Genomic DNA, 20379 nt, shown 5'->3' on the forward strand with positions numbered 1-20379 from the left:
GAATAAAACACGTACCTATGAATATTACTTAGATCCATCAGCAGCTGGAAAACAAACGAGATTGAAACCAAACAAAAGCAATAAAAAAATTACCCAAAGAGCACAATCGTAACAATAATTAGGAATAAAAAAAAGTTTTATGTGTCGTCAAAGTTTAAGTAGGTAGTAATGCTTTAGGTAAAGTACTTTCAGGGCCGTATTTAGGGGAAGGCAACCGGGGCAACTGCCCTGGGGCCTCCACATGAGAGGAAGCCACAGTTTTCAGTAAGTTAACAAATACTGATATATAGTCAAATTATAATAATGTTACTATTTAATATTTTAAAAGTTACCGATACAAATACGAAACAAATCATGGCTTACTGATTGAAATAAAAAAAAAAAAAAAACTAATTAATTCATAATAATATAATTATTAGGGTGTTCACGCTTCTGTTTGTCTAGGGCCCTCACTTCTTTGTGGACCCGGGGCCTCCAGACCTTTAAATCCGACTCTGAGTACTTTTTATATTTCGCTACAGGAAGGTTGTTTTCAAACTTCTTTATAAATAAAAGTTCGAATTTATGTATAGGTTGGTAGTTCTCAATAAAGTCACAATATTGTCCAAAAAATATATTTTATTGTAGTAGACAACACGAGGACGCGCGCCCGGCGCCCAGCCTGCCCCGCGCGCGCTTCCCACAACAACGCTTCGCTATCTACGTCCATCTCTCTGTTTTAATAATTGGAATAATTTATTTAATAATTACAACGTTTTTTTATCTGTCCATATTTTAACATTAGATATACCTAACTTCGTCTTGTATAACTTGGTGTAAGAACAGCCTTCAGAAATTGAAAAAAAGTGGCGCAATATGCGCCTCACAGCACTGTTTCCATTTCGACTCGCGTCCGCTCCCTGTGAACAAACCGAATCAGTTAACCTACTAATACGGCAAATTTTTGAGGATTTATGAAACTTCAACAATGAAATGGTGGTAGCTTCACTTAATTGTTAATTGACGATTCAAAAGTGCTTGTAAAAGCCCAAGATTATGTCAAGAGTGAAATGAACAGGTGGTAAAAAATGCGTTCTACAACATACAAATGCCTCCTACTGTAGGAATTAATTAGCAATTTTATAGGTTCCAGTATGTAGTTAAATATTAAGAAGTCAGAATTTGTTGTGAAACTTGGAGGCTCAGAGCCTTCGACAGACCTGGCGCGGAGGTCCCCGCAGGAGAGCGGGCGGTCGAGATCGGGCAGTAGGTCGGCGGGCGCGTGCAGCGTGCGCGGCCGCGTGGTGTCGTGAGGCCGGCCCGCGGCCAGCAGCGCGGCGGCCGAGGCCAGCCGGCGCGGCGGCGGCTGCAGCCCGTGCGCCGCCAGCGCCGCGGCCAGCTGCCGCGCGCGAGCCACTGCCGCGTCGCGCTCATGCCGTGCGCGCCATACCTGCCCAAGTCACGACGATTTCTTTATTGCAACCTTTTTCATTTCATTTAAAAAAAAGTGTGGTTTTATGTGTACCTGAGCGGCACATATGGCAGAGCGGCAGTGACCACGTTTACCGGGACCAAAACCTCGCGCCGCCGCTTCCACGACTGCACCATGGAATGTTAATGATTGTCCTGAAAAAAGAAATAAACTTAAAATATAACAGTAACTTACTTAACAATAACTTTAATAAATGTTTCTATGTCTGTACACGTGAAGTGGATACAAATACGTTTTATTATTATTATATATATATATATATATATATATATATATATATATATATATATATTATATTTATATATATAAGAATATTAGATGTTATTAACCTATATTATTATTAAAATATATAATATGATCTGTTAAATCTGTCAAATAAAATATACTTTAAGATGATGAAAGTTTTCCCACTGAATTGGTCTCCGAGTAAGAATATCGGATGGAATGAAGACGGACTCATACAGTCTTTATTGACCACGGGTTTCAGGTAGACTTCCCTGCTTTGTGTCTTTTAATGATATAATATAAACGTCTTTATTGACACTGATCCTCTAAAATCAGGTCCTGACTGCCGTTATACGGCAACATTGTGTAATTTGTAATTAACTAAAATAATACATAATTTACCCATTGATAATGATACAAGAGCACAGCATGAGCTGGCGCTGGAGGCCGCGAGATGCTCCCGCATATAGCGGAAGTATACGTGCTCGAGCAGCAACAGCAGCGCCGCTAGCAGGATGCCAGCCATCAGCAGCAGAAACGCAGACAAGAACTGCTCTAGTGCTAACGGATCTGACGATTTGTGTTCCTGTTTGTTCGGCTTACACGTGCCCGTCATCCAGTACCTGCGTATATCATCCGAGGAATTGTTATCACTGGTTACTTTTAATTTTTAATTATATAATAAGTTATAATCAAACGCTAGCGTCAGCGTCACGTATGAAATATGAATATGTAATGACATATAATTATTTGCATTTTATATAAATAAATAATGTAAATCTCTGTATTAACGGTAACTGTAGAGCAGTTTCTATTTTTACCTTATTCTAAGTACAATAAGTTTTAATTATATTGACATAGATGTACACAGTATTTTGTGTTAATGTTAAATTATGGGGTTTTTGCAAGATAAAAGCTTCTACAAGAAGAGTAAAATTCAGACAGTAACTATCTATTTCATTCTCTACAAAAATAAAATTAAATAGAACCCACAATTAGGTAAGCCAGCGATCATAATATTTGTATAATACCTACTAAGGATGCCATAACATGCTTCGATTAATTCATTTTAGTAGAAAATTTAAATATTAATAACTTAGTAAATATTCTTAACCTTTTAAATATTGGAGGAAAAAGAAGTACATTCTTGATTGTTAGAAAGTAGAAACACAACAGGGAAATAAGTTATCGAAAGTGATTGCGATCATAATCATAATATATATGATTCGATAAATGTTATAGTACCTACCTACGAAATTCGTCTATATTCAAGTAGTCTATATCACATAAGTGAAAAATTATACAGACTTATAATAACGTCAAGGTAAATTATAGTAATTCAGTATATTGTAGTTAAGTAATAAGATTGTCTGTCGTAATCTAGATCATCACTGTCTAGTTTACATTGGTATAGCTATGCCAGTGTTATCTGTAGTTAATAGTCACTATATAGTGATAACAATAGGTACAAATAATATATAATGAAGGAGATATAAGATATACGAGGAGGGAGAAACGCATAAATACATCACCATTCACCAGCATCTGTGATTGCACTTGGTTTGGCTAAGTTTTGTATCATTTTAAATTTAAATTTTGTAATATTGATTGTAATCCATTTGTACTCTTATGAAAACATTTCAGTTATAATTTCCAAAATATATTAATATTTTATTGAGTATTTTTAATATTACGTAAATACCAAACGCTCACATTTTTTATATTTAAAATGCAAACAATTTGTCAAAGTAAAGATCCCATTTATTTTATATTTTTTAATTATTAATAAGCATGGTATGATAAACCTGATAAATGATAATAGATGAATTAATTCGATAATCGGATAATTGTAACTAAAACTGATTCGATGTAATTTTATATATATGAATAGCATATATTTAGAAGACAAAACTAAGCAAAATTATGAATGCAGTCAGAAAGCATAGTTGCAAAATAAGTTAAGCCTACCTGCGTAACCGCTCTAGGTCACCATTGGAGCGTAAATCAAGTAACCTCTTATTAAACATGCTCAGATATTTAGAATTTCGCGTAAACGCTAATCCATAGCCAGACATCGCGTACCACGAGCCTACTGTTAACAACCGGCAGTCCTCATCCTACAAAAATAATAAAACTAACGTTAGTATAGTGCAGCTGCTGAAGATATATGATTGACTAAACTTTATTATTCGGCAGACTTACCTGTGATACAAGGTAGTCCAACACCGTACCATCGTATATAAACGCATCCAGTTCACCGGTAAGAACACCCGTTACGCCCGCACTCACTGTGCTGCGATTATATCTGAAAATTATTGAAAGTGTCTAAAAGGAGTACCAATGAAATTCGTAATTCATTTACAATTTTTGTTTTTTAAATTAATGTTAACAACAAATAAGAAGACAGTATATTTGAATTTGAAGTTAGTAATTCATATATAGCTCTGCAAGAAAGCCCATCATTACGATTGCGAAATGCCTGTCGTTATACAATATTGGTATAGTTTTTCCTAAAGAGAAGATTATGACCGATTATCACGAACGGTACTCACGAGGCCATGTATGCATGTGGCTCAGGGAAGTACTTGGCTAGAGTGGCGTCTGTGTGCGACCACGGCACGGTGCCGAACTTGAGGGCGGGCCTCTGTGACAGCGGGCGCGCGATGCGAGGGTCGTCGAGCCCGCTCAGCTCGTGGAACTCCTCCCGCGTGATCATGAACGCGGCCAGGTTCGCGGTGTATATAGCGAGAAACACAACCGCGAACATCGCCCACATGTTTGTCATAAAGCGAGCCGTGAAGCCGCGGGGCGAGTCCACGTGTACCGATGCCTGCACGTGAATAAAAACAAATCGTGAGTTGTATTTGAGTCTGATGTGAAGTACCTATACATCGTAATCAAGTTATAATTGAGTTGAATAATAATGAAAGACGATTAATATTTACCTGAAATAACACTGCCCATACGATCCAGTACGTTCGACATAGCGAAAATCTGTTTTGCGGTATCCGTTTTGAGTTAAGTCCGGTGGAGCAATCGAAACCGCTCGGAGAGAGCCATTCGAAAAAGAATATTGAAAATGTTGCTGCTTGTATTGCAACTGCTCCGACTAACATCCACGACGCTGTGTCGAAGGGCTCCAGGAAAGCGGTTGGCGATATTATGCCTGTACGTTTCGCAACCACTATAGCTACTCCCGTTTCCATAAAAGGTACACTAAAATCCACTACAGCTTCACGGTCTGAATTTATTATAAGTGATGTTAATACCTGTAAAAACATATTAAATACAATATAAATAAATAAATTATTGTGGTTATTTAATTTTAAATAAATATTTATGAGCTTACCATATCAGTTTTTTTGTTTACAAGTTCCGATATAAGACCATTCCACTTGCCGTGATGTAATGTGCCCCATCGGCCATCTTCGACGCGAACTAATTCGTACGTAAACCCAAGTTGTTCGGCCAGTTGTTGTAATAAATCGATACAAAACCCGCTACAGCATTGATACAGTGAACTATTTCTGTGCGCTGTACCCGCTTCTAATCTAAAGTCAAATGAAAATTAAACGTTTAAAGTAACAACATAAATTAATATATTTATATTGAAGATATTTACCCTGCAACTTCGACGTCAGGTGCCACGCGACAAATTACACCTCTGTCCAATGAACAGCGCCCACTAACAGGATCAGGCGGCGCGAGATTGATGTACGGAGGTTCTTCGAGAAAAGTTATACGCATATGAAATTTTTCTGGAACTCCTTGAGGAGGGGTATGAAGCCCTCCCGGCCAAACTATATCCTTTATTACTAATCTTTCTTTTGGGTAAGAGTTCCAAGTCCCAATTTCTTCCCAAACGAGCTAAAATAACAGAAACTCTTTTAAAGCAGTCTGTAATGGTTTATTTTTTATCAACGTTGAAAGTTTTATATTATTATTACCTGATCACCTAATGTCGGTCTTAAGTTCATTATTTTCAATTCGACCGCTCGTAGTTCTCCATCTGGAGTGAATTCTATGCTTGGCTTGCTCGATTCGCCTTCCACACTGACATTTCGCAAATGTCGATAAAACCTTTCCCCGGTGGACCATCGCGCCTCTCCGGTACCCACTCCGCTACAAGAAAGTCTAGTACCGAGAGGATATCGAATATTTTCTGGTTCGGAGACATATGACTCCACACCGTAGGCAAATACTTTAACTGCTGTCGCTATCTCAGCGATAATGGAGGAACTCGATGTATCAAAATGAACACCTAAAAATAAAAAAGGGCATTGCTATTAAATATAGAATTAACGTAATACAATTATGTTCAAAAAAACTTTTGTTAACAGTTATCTATATATTTATTATATGTACCAGAAAAAAATATACAGAAAAAAATAGTCAATAAGCAACTAAATCTAAAAGGTATGCTCTATCCTCCTCCCTTGAAGAGATTTCTTCTAGCTCATTCAAGAACTTTATATTATTATATTAGGTAAATATCTTCAATATAAATAAATATATTATTTGAGGTCGTTACTCGATCGTTATCGAGAATCAGGTGGGTACATAATTTTAATGGGCTCTTGATGGCATTTAGGTGACAGAGGAATGAATAGGATGTCGTACATAGAACATAGCATTTTAAAATTCCTGCAAAGTCATAAAGAAAGCCATTTGAGTTCAGCACGAAAATTTAAAATATTTTTAAGTTTACGAAGTCCCAAAAGTCGCATAATTCAAACGCGAAGAAGAAGAAGAATCAGGGCTTGGACAGGAAGAGGTACTAAAAGATTATAAAAGAATACTAAGAAATGCTAAAGACTCAAGGCGGCCAATATTACCTGAGATTTTAATGGATTAAGCTAAAGACCAAAATTCCCAGCTAAGTCACATGTCCACATCATGACATCCATGACACTAGTGACGCAATAACTGTTGATTGTCAGCACAAAGGTGGTTTAATATGACAATATTCGTACACAAAACGAGAAAGTAAAAGACATCGAAAATAATAGTATTAAAAGAAAAATAAGCGTTTTATTAAAAGCTCATCAATAGTTATTTGGATAAATATCATTTACAAAAGGGCATTCTAGAACAAGTCTATTCCAATCACAATACTAAATATGACATTGTGTATAGTGCATAATGCCGAGAAAAAAAAAGAAAGACTGTTTATCTTAATTTTTTCTTTTGGATTGGAATAAGCTTAATACAATTTGTTGATGATACGATACAGCTATAAATATTACTTACAATGTAATAAAAGACGAGTGAACTAATGTCATTACAGGAACGAGGGGTATTGCATATAAGTGCTGCCAGAGGATTAAATAATAGTAGAAAAATATTTTTTAACAGTTTGTTTTTGATAGATTATATAAAATTGTAACACACCTAGCATTCCTACTGGAAATTTATTTGGTTGTTGCATCGAACCAAGAACACTCTGTGTTACGATCCAAACAAAATTTTCTCCAGTGAGATGAAGGTCTCCAGCCGATGACAATATATCAGCAGCTTCTTCTTGTGTAGCATACAATAGCATCACACGCGCTTCACTAGTTACCAATTCATTCAAAACTGCTGCTTTCTTTTTTTTTACTACAACCGCATTGAGTATTGTAAATTTAAAACGATCCTGTAAATATTAAAAAGAAATAATAGTTGTTAAAGAAAACTGCGTAATTATATTAACAATTGTTCTTAATATTTTATTATAATTTAATTTTCCTGTTAAACAAATTAAAAGAAATTTAAAAACTTTACTTGAAGTGCTGTAACTCTCTCTCTGACAGCTTGTATGAAATCATCATGCCCAGCAATAGCTGAAGTGACGACGCTAAATTGATGCCACTTGTATCTCTCGAGTATAGAGAGCATGGCTGCCGTCTGATGCTCAATCGTTGGCGCCAATTGAAGCCGTAAAGATGCATGAGAGGCATGTTTCTCAAGACCGCTGTTATCAGCATTCCATGCTATGACCTAAAGAATGAGAAACAATTTTTTTTATTTAAAAAAATATTAAGATTTTTATTTAAAGTTAAATATTACGTCAAATAAAATTTTACCGGTATGCCAAGGTATCCGGCGAGTTGAAGAAAATATTGCGCAGAGGCAGTGGAACGTCCATATTGTTCATGATTCATAAGATACAGTATTGCAGATACGTTCACTGCTAAAAATTCCTTACACAGCGAGTCCAAGATAGCTGCAAACATTCAAATTATCTCAAAAAAATATTATAAAGATTATTAATATTTTCATAATACATATATAATATGGAATTTAATTATAGACATATACACTATATATAGGTATATAGTTTTAACTAAAAGGTTTCCCAAGAAGGTATTTCAAACCGCCGAAGTGCAAAAAAAGCCTCGAATTTAATACTTATGATCGTCGAAAAAGTGTAATTTAGTAAAAACACCTATTCATAATGTAACTTTTCCTGGCTCTTTCGTGCCATACTTTTCATATTTTTATGCCATATTTTTCGAACAGAAAATACCAGTAAATTAAATTTCTTGCGTTTCTTCTACTTCCTTTTACACATTGTTTCATGTTTCTCAAAATCATTCACACGCTTACCAAGGTTAGGTACTTAAAAATATCAAATTTTTTCTGTTTTAAATATAGAAAATGTGTTCGAGAATGGGTCATTTGCAAATGCATTATTCAAAATTTTTGACATTTATTTTCAATGCCGTAGACCAATTACATAAATTAAGCAATGATTTGTTTTGTAGTTTAAAACAATGATTGACATTTACGAAAAATGACGATGGAAATGACTCTCGCATTCTAAACCAAATTATTCCATGCATAATTTAATTTGTTTTTAAAACAAGTGTTATTTTTTAAGTAGTAGTTATAAGTATAGATATATTTAATAAAGTCATTACTTATGTAATATTAATATGAAAAGAATAATATTTACGTTCAACATAATATAAAGTGATATTTATAGCGACAGCTTAGAAAACTGAAACATGAACAAGTGTACGTGCTTCACATTATACGCCTTTAATTAAAATAACATGTTGCATATTACATATACGTATCTCATAGTCAACTTTATATGAGTACATTTACATTGATACATAGTAAGATCATTACGTAATAATTATGTTTTAGAATATACTTATATAACATTTCATAATTATATTATTTGAATTATCACTTACACATAGGACTAGGCGTAAGGCCCTGCATAGAAAGCGTAACGTTTAGGCGCACATGTGAAAAAAGTTTGAGTTTTCGCGGCAGTTTGGATAGAGCCGCCTTCTCAGCTCTAGTATAGTCGCGTGCACCAAAGGCTTTGTGGGGCACGACGAGGGCGGCAGTGATTACAGATGGTGCTCGAGGGGCCTGAGGTGCTGGTGAAGTTCGCGGGCGCCTCAGTCCGTCGACGCCAAGCCGCACGCCACCTCCACGTGCGCCTTCTCGGCCGCCTGCACCCGTCGCGCTGCTGCCCACCTTGATGCCACCGCCACGCTCCGCCGCCGCTCCCGTCGCCGCTAATGCGCCTAGCGCCGCCAGCGCCATCAGCGCTGTGCGCGCATGCATCTTCTTCTTTGATGCTATAAAAATATTCATACTTAAATTAAGAAATATACTCTTATTAAATGCAATAGATCTCAAAGTACTTGGTGATCATTCATATATAAATTACAGAATCACCCCCCTTAAAAGGAGTTTTGTATAGTCTTTTATTAATAAATGGTCTAACTAAACTATCTCTTTAGTTACAGATAGTTTTATGTACATGTAAGGAGTTTTTTGTATCATTTTCGTCGCGCGTATTTATGATTCTAAGAACCTTGTTGATCCAATTGATTTTCAAAAATTTTCAGATTTATCATTTATTTATCATCGCAACGTTAGGCATATAACAAAAACAATAATAATTATTATAAGAATGACCTTGTGCGAGTTTTACTTGGTGCCATACCACCAAGTAAAACTCGCACAAGGTCTATGTGCAAGCCCGCCTGGGTAGGTACCACCCACTCATCAGATATTCTACCGCTAAACAATAGTACGCAGTAATGTTGTGTTACGGTTTGAAGGGTGTGTGTTTGTATCAGTTTATAAGGATAAATCAAGTATAGCATATTCCAATCGTAGGAGTAAAGCCAAATAAACAACTTCGACATTGAATTGACGAGATATCGTTGGATGAGATATTGAATAATAATTGTCTCTGCTATTCATTATGAAATCATTTATTTTGCTACACACATACATTACATAGATTATACACAAAAAAAAATTAAATTTAAAGAACACTTTGCCTTGCCACAGAGCCTTGTGCAAGCCCGTCTGCGTAGGTACTACCCACTCATCAGTTATTTTACCGCCAAATAACAGTACTCAGTATTGTTGTTCTCTGGTTTGAAGGGTGAGTGAGCCAGTGTAACTACAGGCACAAAGCATCTTAGTTCCCAAGGTTGGTGGCGCGTTGACGATGTAAGGAATAGTTAATATTTCTTACAGCGTCATTGTCTATGGGTGATGGTGTCCACTTACCATCAGGCCCATATGCTCGTCCACTAAACTATTCCATAAAAAAAAGAGTTCGGGGTATATAGTTCTCTTTTATTGAGCAAATTAACTCAACAAACAAAACATGACATTGGACTTTGTCAAACTACATGTTGTAGCTATATTCTAGATCCTTGTTGATCGGTCGTCTGAATCATAAAACACATTATTGTTTATGCGTTTCGTATGATTGAACGTGAGCGGGATTGTAGGGGGTTATCTGCTGTCATCGAGAGTGAAGTTGGATGTGAAGAGAGTGCCTCAATGAACAGTTTTATCTTTGCTCTATGCTCTATGGTCATCGAATAATATGCAGAGATAGAAAAGACGCTATTTTAAAAAGACAATACTTTTTGTATTATATTTATATTTTGTGCAAATAGTGAAAGGCCCATTGAAAAAAAATCTTAATTGGACAATATAGACAGAAAATGGAAAAAACATTGTATACCATCGATTTCGCTAATGAATCCATTAACCGATCATGAAAGGTCCTATTAGATAAAGTAAAAAGTACCTTTTTCGAGATAAATTTAGACAAAGGTGAGGTTCAACTGATTGACCGCTTTAAGTACAATAGATTTTATTTTGATTAATTTATTTACAGCACAAATAAAAAATAGTGAACTTAGACGGAATCATCCTCTTCTTTATACTACTTTTATATCTTTACTTTAAATAACGTAGGTAAAGGAATTAAAGAATAAACAAAGTATAAGGCAAAATAGGACATATAAATTAAAAAATAAATAAAGAAACCTCTTAGACACAGTAATAGAACTAAATAAATGGACAGAAATAAAAAATACGTAATTACTTCAATTAACAATACAAGTCAACCAATACGATTTTTTACTATCAACATTCTATAGCTTCTCATATCAAGGAAACAAACAAATTGCTTATTATTATTAGGTACTCAGTATCCAAAATTTAAGTTTTAACTGAACTGATATTTAGTTAAAAATCAAAATAGTACATATCCAAATTTTATTGTAAATAAATATATAGTTTTTGCATCATCACGTCTAATTTTACAAGACTGAGTAAGAGCAGGACATCGATGGTGGTAAAAGCCTTATTTTAAGTCCCATCTGAAAAAATGTGTGTATTGTAAAGGCTTTGAAGCAAGAAAATGGAATAAAGTCTAAACAAGTCTTAGAATTTAATTGAGTGACTGGATCGAGATATATCTCTCGAAGATATATATCTTAAACAGTTACGGAGAGAGTACCTACTCCGTTATTAATCTGATACGATTTCTGCGTTCATGCAGGTAATTATGGATGCATTTGCTGTTGAAAAACTACTTTTTATAAGACTTTAAATAAAAAAGTCAAGATACGACTAGATTTGTGTCGTGTCATGAGTTACTGGGGTAGGTAATTCTTCATCATTTTACCACTAATGTCGTCACAATCGATGGGTTTTGATGAGATGAAAGAAAATTTATTTCATTTATTTAATTATTTTTTATTTATTATTACTTATACTAGGTACCTAAAATAAGTATAATAGATATGATTTAGAGTTAATTAGGCATTCAAATAATACCTTTGTATGTAATATAAATGAACAATATATTCCAGGGAACTAACAATATGCCGTATACTCTTGGGAGAATGCACACAAGTCCACATAGGTACCTACTCACTCTAGTCTCAACAACTCTTGACAGTAACTCCACCACAAAGGTCCCAAAGAGTCGATTGCTCATCTACTATTTTAAGTGATGTAGGAGTAGCTACATACATATAACATGATGAAGCAGTTGAACGTCACTTTAATGTTCTGCCCATGGAAAGAAAATGTTATTATAAGGCGTTAGTAGTTTTTTGTAAAACATTTGTACCGACACAGAATATTTTGTAATCCTTTTTAAAAATACTCTTAATAATATTTAAAATGGGAAGGGGGTTCCTAAAAGACATTTTTTAAATCTATGTTAGAATGCAGAGCAAATAATAATGTTACGCAAACACTAATGTCTGGATTTATAATCAAAAATAAACCCAAAGAAAGCCACATCAATACTAAGACGGCCCCACGGATAAAGTGAACAAGCAATGTATAGTATATAAACAACATTTTTCAATTTCTATGAAACACTTAAATTTCTTTCACTTAATGAAATTAAACTTGGAACGAAGACCTCTTCAAATGGAAGTTTTGACGTGAATGGTTTTTTGTACGCTTACCACTTTATCGTAAACGACTAAGTATATAAATAAACTAGTTTAATACGTACCAATGATTAATGACTGCTCTTATTTAATTTATTTATCATTTACAATATTAAAGTCTGTAGTGATTTTTTTTATTTTATGCACCTTAATTTTTTTTTTTTAAATGAAATCAAAATATTATCGAATCTAACAAATCAAATATTTTTTGCGTGCTTTTATTATAGAAGTATTGATTTTGCGTAGACGAAGCTTAGAAGCATGTCTTACAAGTTTGTTTTTACAAACTCGTGTTTATGCACTTGCCATTGATTTTATTAAAATGACCGATGCCGCGTAAATAGAACATAATTTAAAGTTTGTTAAAAATATTTCAAGGGAGGTTCATGCTCCAAAATTGTAAATTGCATTGCCTACTTTTTTTAAAGAAAATAAAGTTTTTATGTCTCAAGCACTACCGCATAGTACCTATAATATAGTAAGTCACGACAATTTGAAAATATCCTAAATAATCATATACATTTTTTTTCCGAATATAAGAAGGTGAAAATTAGCGAAATATTTTTAGTTTCTTTTTAAGAAAATTCTTATAATATCAACTATCAGCGAATGCAGGTCACGCGCGTCGACGCATTAATAAAGACTATGAGCAGTGTATTCGATAGACGCTACGACGAGCGGCGACGATTGCTTTATACTTTAGTTATGATTTATTATAGTTTAAAATATTCATAAAAATAAGTTTTTAGTCATTACTAGGTTCTGCAGATGCAAATAATATTCAGAACTTAAATTACACATTTTTTTAAATACTAATAGACATATAAACGTAGACATAGACATATGTCTGTATCTCTCTTACTGAGACTCAGGTATTATCTCTGTCGTACATCTCTTTCCTCTCTTACCCGGTGTACAAATGGAAACGTTCCTTTGTATCTTGGATAAAGGTATGCTTTTAAGTCAATGGCATCTCTCCTATCGTGTGGCGGGCTTTAGGGATGGCAACAGTTTAAGGCGATTTTTTCGGCAATCCAGCTATTGGCCATCTTTTCTAAATCTGTTTTGGTAAACCCTGAGAAAGATCACCGCAAAGACTCATCTTTTTGTAGGACTATGGCTATCACCACTTCGACAGTATCGTACACACCTCATACAACGATTGCGTTAATATTTCATGTATACGTCTATAAGTAACGGAATAAAGTAAGGTTTAGTTTAACATTACAAAGATGTAACAATATCACGTACGGATATATTAGAATTGTAAATCACACTAAACACACACCACCTAGCTATTTGGAAATCAACAACAGCGCAATTATTAAAGCACGTGCTGCTTCGCTCCAGGATGTAATACACTATTTATATATTTAAGACCAATAATGCACTTGCAAGCTCTCCTGTGTTGCAGATGGTCATTTGCGGTAGTAGTCACATGCCATCGGGTAAAATTGAAAATAGTGGGTACTACACGCTTGAAAAGAATTTCTCAAGCGTCAAGTAAAAAAATACGTAAACAATCAAAGTCGACTTTTGAGATTTCTTTCAAACCTGTGGTTGTATCCTAGTATGTAAGGATTAAGAAATAGAATTATGATCAAGGTTATTGTTTTTAGAACTTATTTTGTGTACAGTACTTACATGTAATATAAATAAAACAAAAATTATCTAGACACGCGGTAGCGTGTCAGCCAAGTTCAGGTAACAAAACTGGCGAGTAGCACCGAGTGTAATTTTACACGAACCATTTGAAGCTACTTTTGACCCCTTCATAACACAAAAACTGTTTGACATAAACGAGTCAAATTTATATATATTTATACGAATTATATTATAGCCTTCGTAAGTGCTAACCTTGTTACAAATATAAGCACACAAGTACTACACTTGTCTGGATACGTAATATTTTGTTAAGATTCATGTTTTCTAATGACTGGATGATAGCAGCTCGTAATGTACGTTAATACTAACTAAGCAATACGGAGCTGTCCTCAATTATTCTTAGATGTTTTGAGTTAAAATTTATTAGTATAAAATTAAATTCTAATTCGTATTCATAAACATATAAGAACTAGCCAAGTCAGACCTCCGTCTACAGTACATTATTCTAAGTTATAACTTCTTCTTCTTATAAGAAGAAATGTTATTTTATGTAGTATTCAATGAAATTCAGGAAGGGTAATGGAACTTGGCACCCATTTAGATCTCACTTCTATTGTCGTTGAAGTCAACAATCAAAGTATATTTCATAATACTGAACTAGGCTCTCATTTTACATTTATGTTTTGTGTGTGTGTTGTGTGTTGTTTTCTCATTTTACATTGATGGGATAGGTACCTACTCAAAATAACAACGTTGAAATACATTTTACAAAAATAAAACAACAGCAGATTTTCTAGAGAAATATTAAATGTCTCAAAAGTTCATAAAAGTTAGTAAATTGTATTAATTTTCAAAACGTTTGACAAACACTTTCTGTTTAATAAAAGCGCGGCGAAGCCGAGAGTGTAAGCCTTAGTTTGTAATAAAGTTTATATACTTTTTTACAAATAAGACAAACTCTCGTTAGACTAACATAAGACACTGTCCATTAACACAACTATATTACGAGAGCGGTTTTATAAGTACTTAGCCTAGAAATTAAAAAGTTTTCATTATGACACAAATTAATTTATATATTTCGACGTTGTCTCCTAAAAGCTCTAATACTTGGCTCATCAATGTTCTGAAGCCTCGTGCCATTATTTTAATGATTTTCTAAGCCAGAAAAATTAGTTACCATCTTACTTAAAAATAGTCCGTCGCATTTTTTGTCTCCATAAACAAGTTTTTAACTTAGGGAATAATTAGGTGATTTACTATGGTCGCGGAAACAGATTTTAACTATGGATAAATTTATTCGCCAGTCAGATAAAACCACAACATGCACTTTTGTCATGGCAATATTCGTTTTGGTCACTACTCGTCATAAAACCAAATCTTCCGGAACCCCTTTTTTAATTATCTACTTTTAAAGTTTTTGTCGAAATCAATTAATCAAATTGGATGATAGAAATAGGTATTATTAAGCGATTAAAGTGTTTTTTTTTTTTGATAAAATATGTAAAAGAAAAATCTATTTTCAGAACGGAATACCTGCCATGGTATTCCGTATTTCTGATGCCTTATGATAGCCTGTTTGTAATTTTTTTTTGTTTTAGTCCTAAAATTTTGGTATTTTATATATATGGTCTAAAACAAATTTGGGGGCACGGCAGTGCCCCATCCAAGTCTCGAGCAAAACTGGCACGGCCGTACCATCTTTTCTCGAAGCGATTCGCGGCTTTTTCGCCCCCCGCCCCCCCCCCCCCCCTACATCTACGAAGTGGACAAAGCTAGGAGTTTGGGTTTTCAGTGACTAATAGTAGGCATTGGAACACGCTTAAGTTCTAAATTACATGCCAATTGAATTAATAGTTTAGGATTTACGATCGGTCAAAATTACACCATTTTGTCACTCATTGACTCATTGACCGATCATCAAAAATATAATCATTGCCAAGTCACTATAATTATAATATAAAGAAAACTATTGATACAATTACTAAATGTTGATTTATAACTACATAATAATTTGAATCGGACCTGGCTTCTATGAGATCTCAAAACTTTTTACGATGGAAAGACTGCAGCGAGAGGCTTGGCATTTTTTACATTTAATGTTTTTGGTGGTTATGTTGACATTAGCATTAAAAGTGTCCACCCAGCATAAACCGTACTCATATATAACCTTCTGTAATTATGTCAATTATAATATCACTGACTTACCTAAGACAAAGCGACGTTTTTAACAATTTTACATATTCCTAAGAGAGACATACATGAATAGTAAATCGCTAGTTTCGTAGAAAATTAGTACATGTACGCTAGTAAGTACCTACTGCAGTTAACATTGCCGTTAATTTATTACATATGTAAGTTAAATTTAAATGAATTGTCACGAAGTATCAAAATCGGTTTATGTATATAATAATATTAAAATGAATACCTTAGGAATTTGTTTTAAATTAAAAATTGAAACATTTCGTCTTAATATTTTCTTTTTGCTGAGATAGAAAAGCTTGTAATCCTACGTAACTAATATGCTAACTTGAATTTCTATATAGCCCATTGATTCCGGATAAATAGATAACTATCTTATTCCACTCTCATACTAGACCCTCGACTCGACTTACGTACTAGACACTCGAGTACAGATATTTTTCTGTTTAGCACTTGTAAAATAGTTTATAAGTAGATAGATCCGGTTTATTTATATTTCATTTTTTGATGCCTCATTGCTAAAGTATATTTGTCATTATAACTTAGTTTCTTTTAAAAGTTAACTAATAAAGGGAATTTAATGAATAAGTACTAAAAATATCAGACAGTGTTTACGTAGTACCTATTATTTTTCTGAAGGTAAACCAAATAAATAAATTATTTTTTCCAGCTTGCAAGCAGATATAGGTATGGTTATTTAAGTTTATTTATCAGTCTGACTGTATAAAAATATTGTTAAACATAAACAAAAGAGAGTAAAGAGAAGATAAGACAGTAGGTACACAGGCTCTTGCGCCCTCGTGTCTAAGATCCTGTAGCGCAATGACGAAGCAAGAAATGGTTAATATTTCTTAAGTGCTTACCACCAACCAATACTTATGCGTAAGTAAATCGTATTTATGACTATCGTCGATCGTCTAATATTAAAGGAGTTTAATTGTTTTCTTCTTTTTATTTAATAAAGTTCCTTTTTCAAAAAAATAAATTATTATATGTTGACGCAAAATGTCCTGACGGATTTTAGCCACGGCATATTATCTCAAGGGAGACCAGCCTACTATAAATGACATATTGTAGTGCAGAACTGTATGCTTAGGTACTCTCATAATCCTATGGGACGGTAAATCTGATACGAAGGAAAAAGTATAGGTCAACGGATTTATCTACATCCTTGGGAATGTACGAAATTCCATCCCCAAACTCCGAGCTGTTACTAAAATTTTTTGACGAAAAACCTAATATTTTAAAATCAGTTCGAGCTTATTATAGCAACTAGATCGACGAAGCAGACAATTTACATTAATATTATAAATACGAAAGTAATTATTTCTGTTAGTAAGTTGCTCTTTCACGGCCAAACCGCTGAGATGAATTTTGATGTAATTTGGTACGAAGCTATCAGGTAATACCTAGGCTATATTTTATGTCTAACACTTGAAAAATTGATGACCAAACCCTAAAATGCGAGCACAGCCGAGGGGACAGCTTCTTATATACATACATACTTAAAATAAAATATAATCAGTTAGTTACAATTTAGAATAAAATGAATTGATTGTGTTTTTTATAAAAAAGCACAAAATATTTTCCAACTGAAATATTATAAATGTACGAATAAGTAATATTTAAAGCTGTATAATTAGGTAATATCCATTATACTAGAGAACCGAAAATTAGGTAGGTATATGCAGTTACATATATTGTTTTACTAACGGTCAATTTTGATATAGGTATTGACTGTATTTACATCTACATATTCACGATGTATCATAATAGAAAAGTTCCCAAAGTCGATATCACATCGGAATAATCATTTGGAGACCCACCGAAATATCTTTAGTATTTGAGTTTTGGGTAGGTAATCTATGTTTCGATTGCTCCGCTAGGATCATCAAAATATATAAATCTTTGTTTTAAATTCCGGACTTATATTTATAAACAAAAATAAAACTTATGTAATGGTTCTTATACAAAAATATTACTCAGACTAAGTAGGTATAAAACCAATTTGGCACTAAAAATGGCGCAATTTTATAAGCTATAAAATATGTAATCCATACACGAAGTCTTCGATCCATAATTATTTTACAACTAGTTCTTAAAAAACCCAAATTTACTTCTAAAGAAAACAGACTAGTTGTCAGCTTTTTGTATATGAAAAGATATCAAGCGAATAAGTGATGTTAGTATCTATATAGTTAGATAGATCATATTATTAAGGACACGTCCGTTTAACGATGTATAGATATAAAGTATGTACATATATTCGTTTACTGGGGCTCCGGCGCCACCGTTTCACGAGATAAAACTAGGTACCTATAGAACAAGTTGCCAATATTTATATATGTAAGTATAGAATACATACGAACACATTATAAGTTTAAATATTCGATCAATCAAATAAATCGTTGAATTCAGTACTCTTTATACATACAGAAAAAACTGATTAGCCTTCACTGAAAATATCGAAGTGAATCGATTTAAACCAAATACATGGTTCCATGAGGATGAAATATTTTAATTGAAAAATTATAGATTCAATAACGTGTTTTCAAAATCAAGCTGTAATGTGATCTTAATTCCTGTGCCAAAGTATTATTCAACATTGGCATCGATAATGAACGTAGGATATTTTTTTAAAAGCGGTTATATATACACATAAAGTTTTTTTAATTTACAGTACCTATAAGCGCGGTAAGCGGCGGTGGCAGTGGCAGCGGCGGCGGCGCGGCAGCGTGCTGTGAGCTATGCACATATATTTCGAAGGCGGCGGGCCGACATGGGGTCGTTCTAGGACGGACAGTGGCGTGGCCGCCGCAGCGCGAGTACCACGCGTGTTTACGTAAGCGCCACGCCCCGAGCCACGCTCGCGGTGAGGGGCGCGGCGCAAAGCGCGAAGCTTTACCGGTCGCCGAGCGCCGACTGACGCACCCTTATCCCTCGCGCGCAGGTTCCTAACGCGCTTGCGCCAGTAACTTACAACCTCTACGCCTCCTATTATATAACCGTCTACAAAGCCCTGTTAACTGAGCATTGACTACTCACTTCACAACCAAAAGCTGTGATTAAAGACAATAACCCATTAACATAGCTTCTAAATCATACTACACGAGCAGTGGGTTAGCAATAACTGTTTATAATTGTATCACAAAAAATTTAATTACTCAAGTAGATGTATTGAGCCAAGTTTTACTTCAAAATTTTATTACCACATTAAGCTCTGTAAGATCAAATCACATTCCATAAGTTCCAGTCAATTGATTTTAATGTAATTTTTATGTTCGTTTACTCAAAATTGATTGATTGATATCATAAATGGTATACTCAAAGAAAATTTTTGAGTAGATTTTTTACAGTCCTAATTCGATTTCGACTGCAGTACTTACCAAAGTACTTATTTCCTATTTATCTAAGTAACTTATTAGTATTACTTTATTCCTAATACCCATAATTTATATCCTTATGTTTAAATAGGCTATATACTTATTTGTTACTTAATTTAATTTTACTACATATATTACTTTTGTTATTTTGTTATTTATACGTACTTCTGCGAAATAAAGATCAATATTTTTAATGTAAGTACATGTTACACTGTGGAATAGAAATAGGTATTTTAGTATTCCGGTTTAAAACGTTAGTAGTGCAGTGTAACTACAGGCACATGGGACGTCGCATCTTTGATCATCTAAATTTCATAGTATGACGATAAAAAAGATTGTTAAAAAAAGAGACTTGACTCAAGAACGACATGACCTTTCTGCATTATATACGACGAAATTTTTTTGAAATTCATTCACTTACCATAAAATCATAATGTTAATTATAATACCTTCATAAAAATTAGCACCAAAAATGTGTAATAAAGTCTACATACACCCTACACCCTCCGCTACACTTAGCTGAGTTAACTGCGCTGACTAGATTCACCATAGCAATTACTGACGGCTTCGATGATTCTTTTTTGCGCGAAATTTTTAGGATCCTAAGATATTAATTTCAATTGTATTGTTATAAATGACAAACATTTCCTAAATTAAATTCAAGATTATTTGAAAATAATGGTTTCATACGTAGGTGATTAATTATTATAGGAATTCAGTGGCGGATTTACCAATAAGTAGGCCGGAGCCTAGGGCGGCAGATTTAGAG

The 20379-nt window shown here is 34.1% G+C and overlaps 1 protein-coding gene across 2 annotated transcripts; it reads right to left on the reverse strand.

Annotated features, from left to right (window-relative positions):
* Positions 1–598: 598 nt before the first annotated feature.
* LOC124536504 (glutamate receptor ionotropic, NMDA 2B) lies at positions 599–19139 on the reverse strand. Of its 2 annotated transcripts, XR_006966879.1 has the most exons (17): positions 18911–19139; positions 8881–9276; positions 7762–7901; positions 7460–7675; positions 7088–7331; positions 5644–5957; positions 5319–5563; positions 5046–5247; positions 4642–4965; positions 4249–4526; positions 3899–4001; positions 3665–3813; positions 2099–2319; positions 1505–1605; positions 1200–1429; positions 791–899; positions 599–713 (listed from the first exon to the last, which is right to left on the reverse strand). XR_006966879.1 is itself a non-coding variant. In XM_047113060.1 (16 exons), exons 2-16 carry the CDS (start codon positions 9260–9262, stop codon positions 863–865), a joined length of 3186 nt encoding a protein of 1061 aa, XP_046969016.1. In that variant the 5' UTR covers positions 9263–9276; positions 18911–19139; the 3' UTR covers positions 599–862. The 2 variants fall into 2 exon arrangements, 1 of the variants encoding a protein (XP_046969016.1); XM_047113060.1 differs by having other exon boundaries at positions 599–899.
* Positions 19140–20379: the final 1240 nt, after the last annotated feature.

This window comes from Vanessa cardui, chromosome 16 (genome assembly GCF_905220365.1).
Source record: "Vanessa cardui chromosome 16, ilVanCard2.1, whole genome shotgun sequence".
Classification (NCBI taxonomy): Eukaryota; Metazoa; Arthropoda; class Insecta; order Lepidoptera; family Nymphalidae; genus Vanessa; species Vanessa cardui.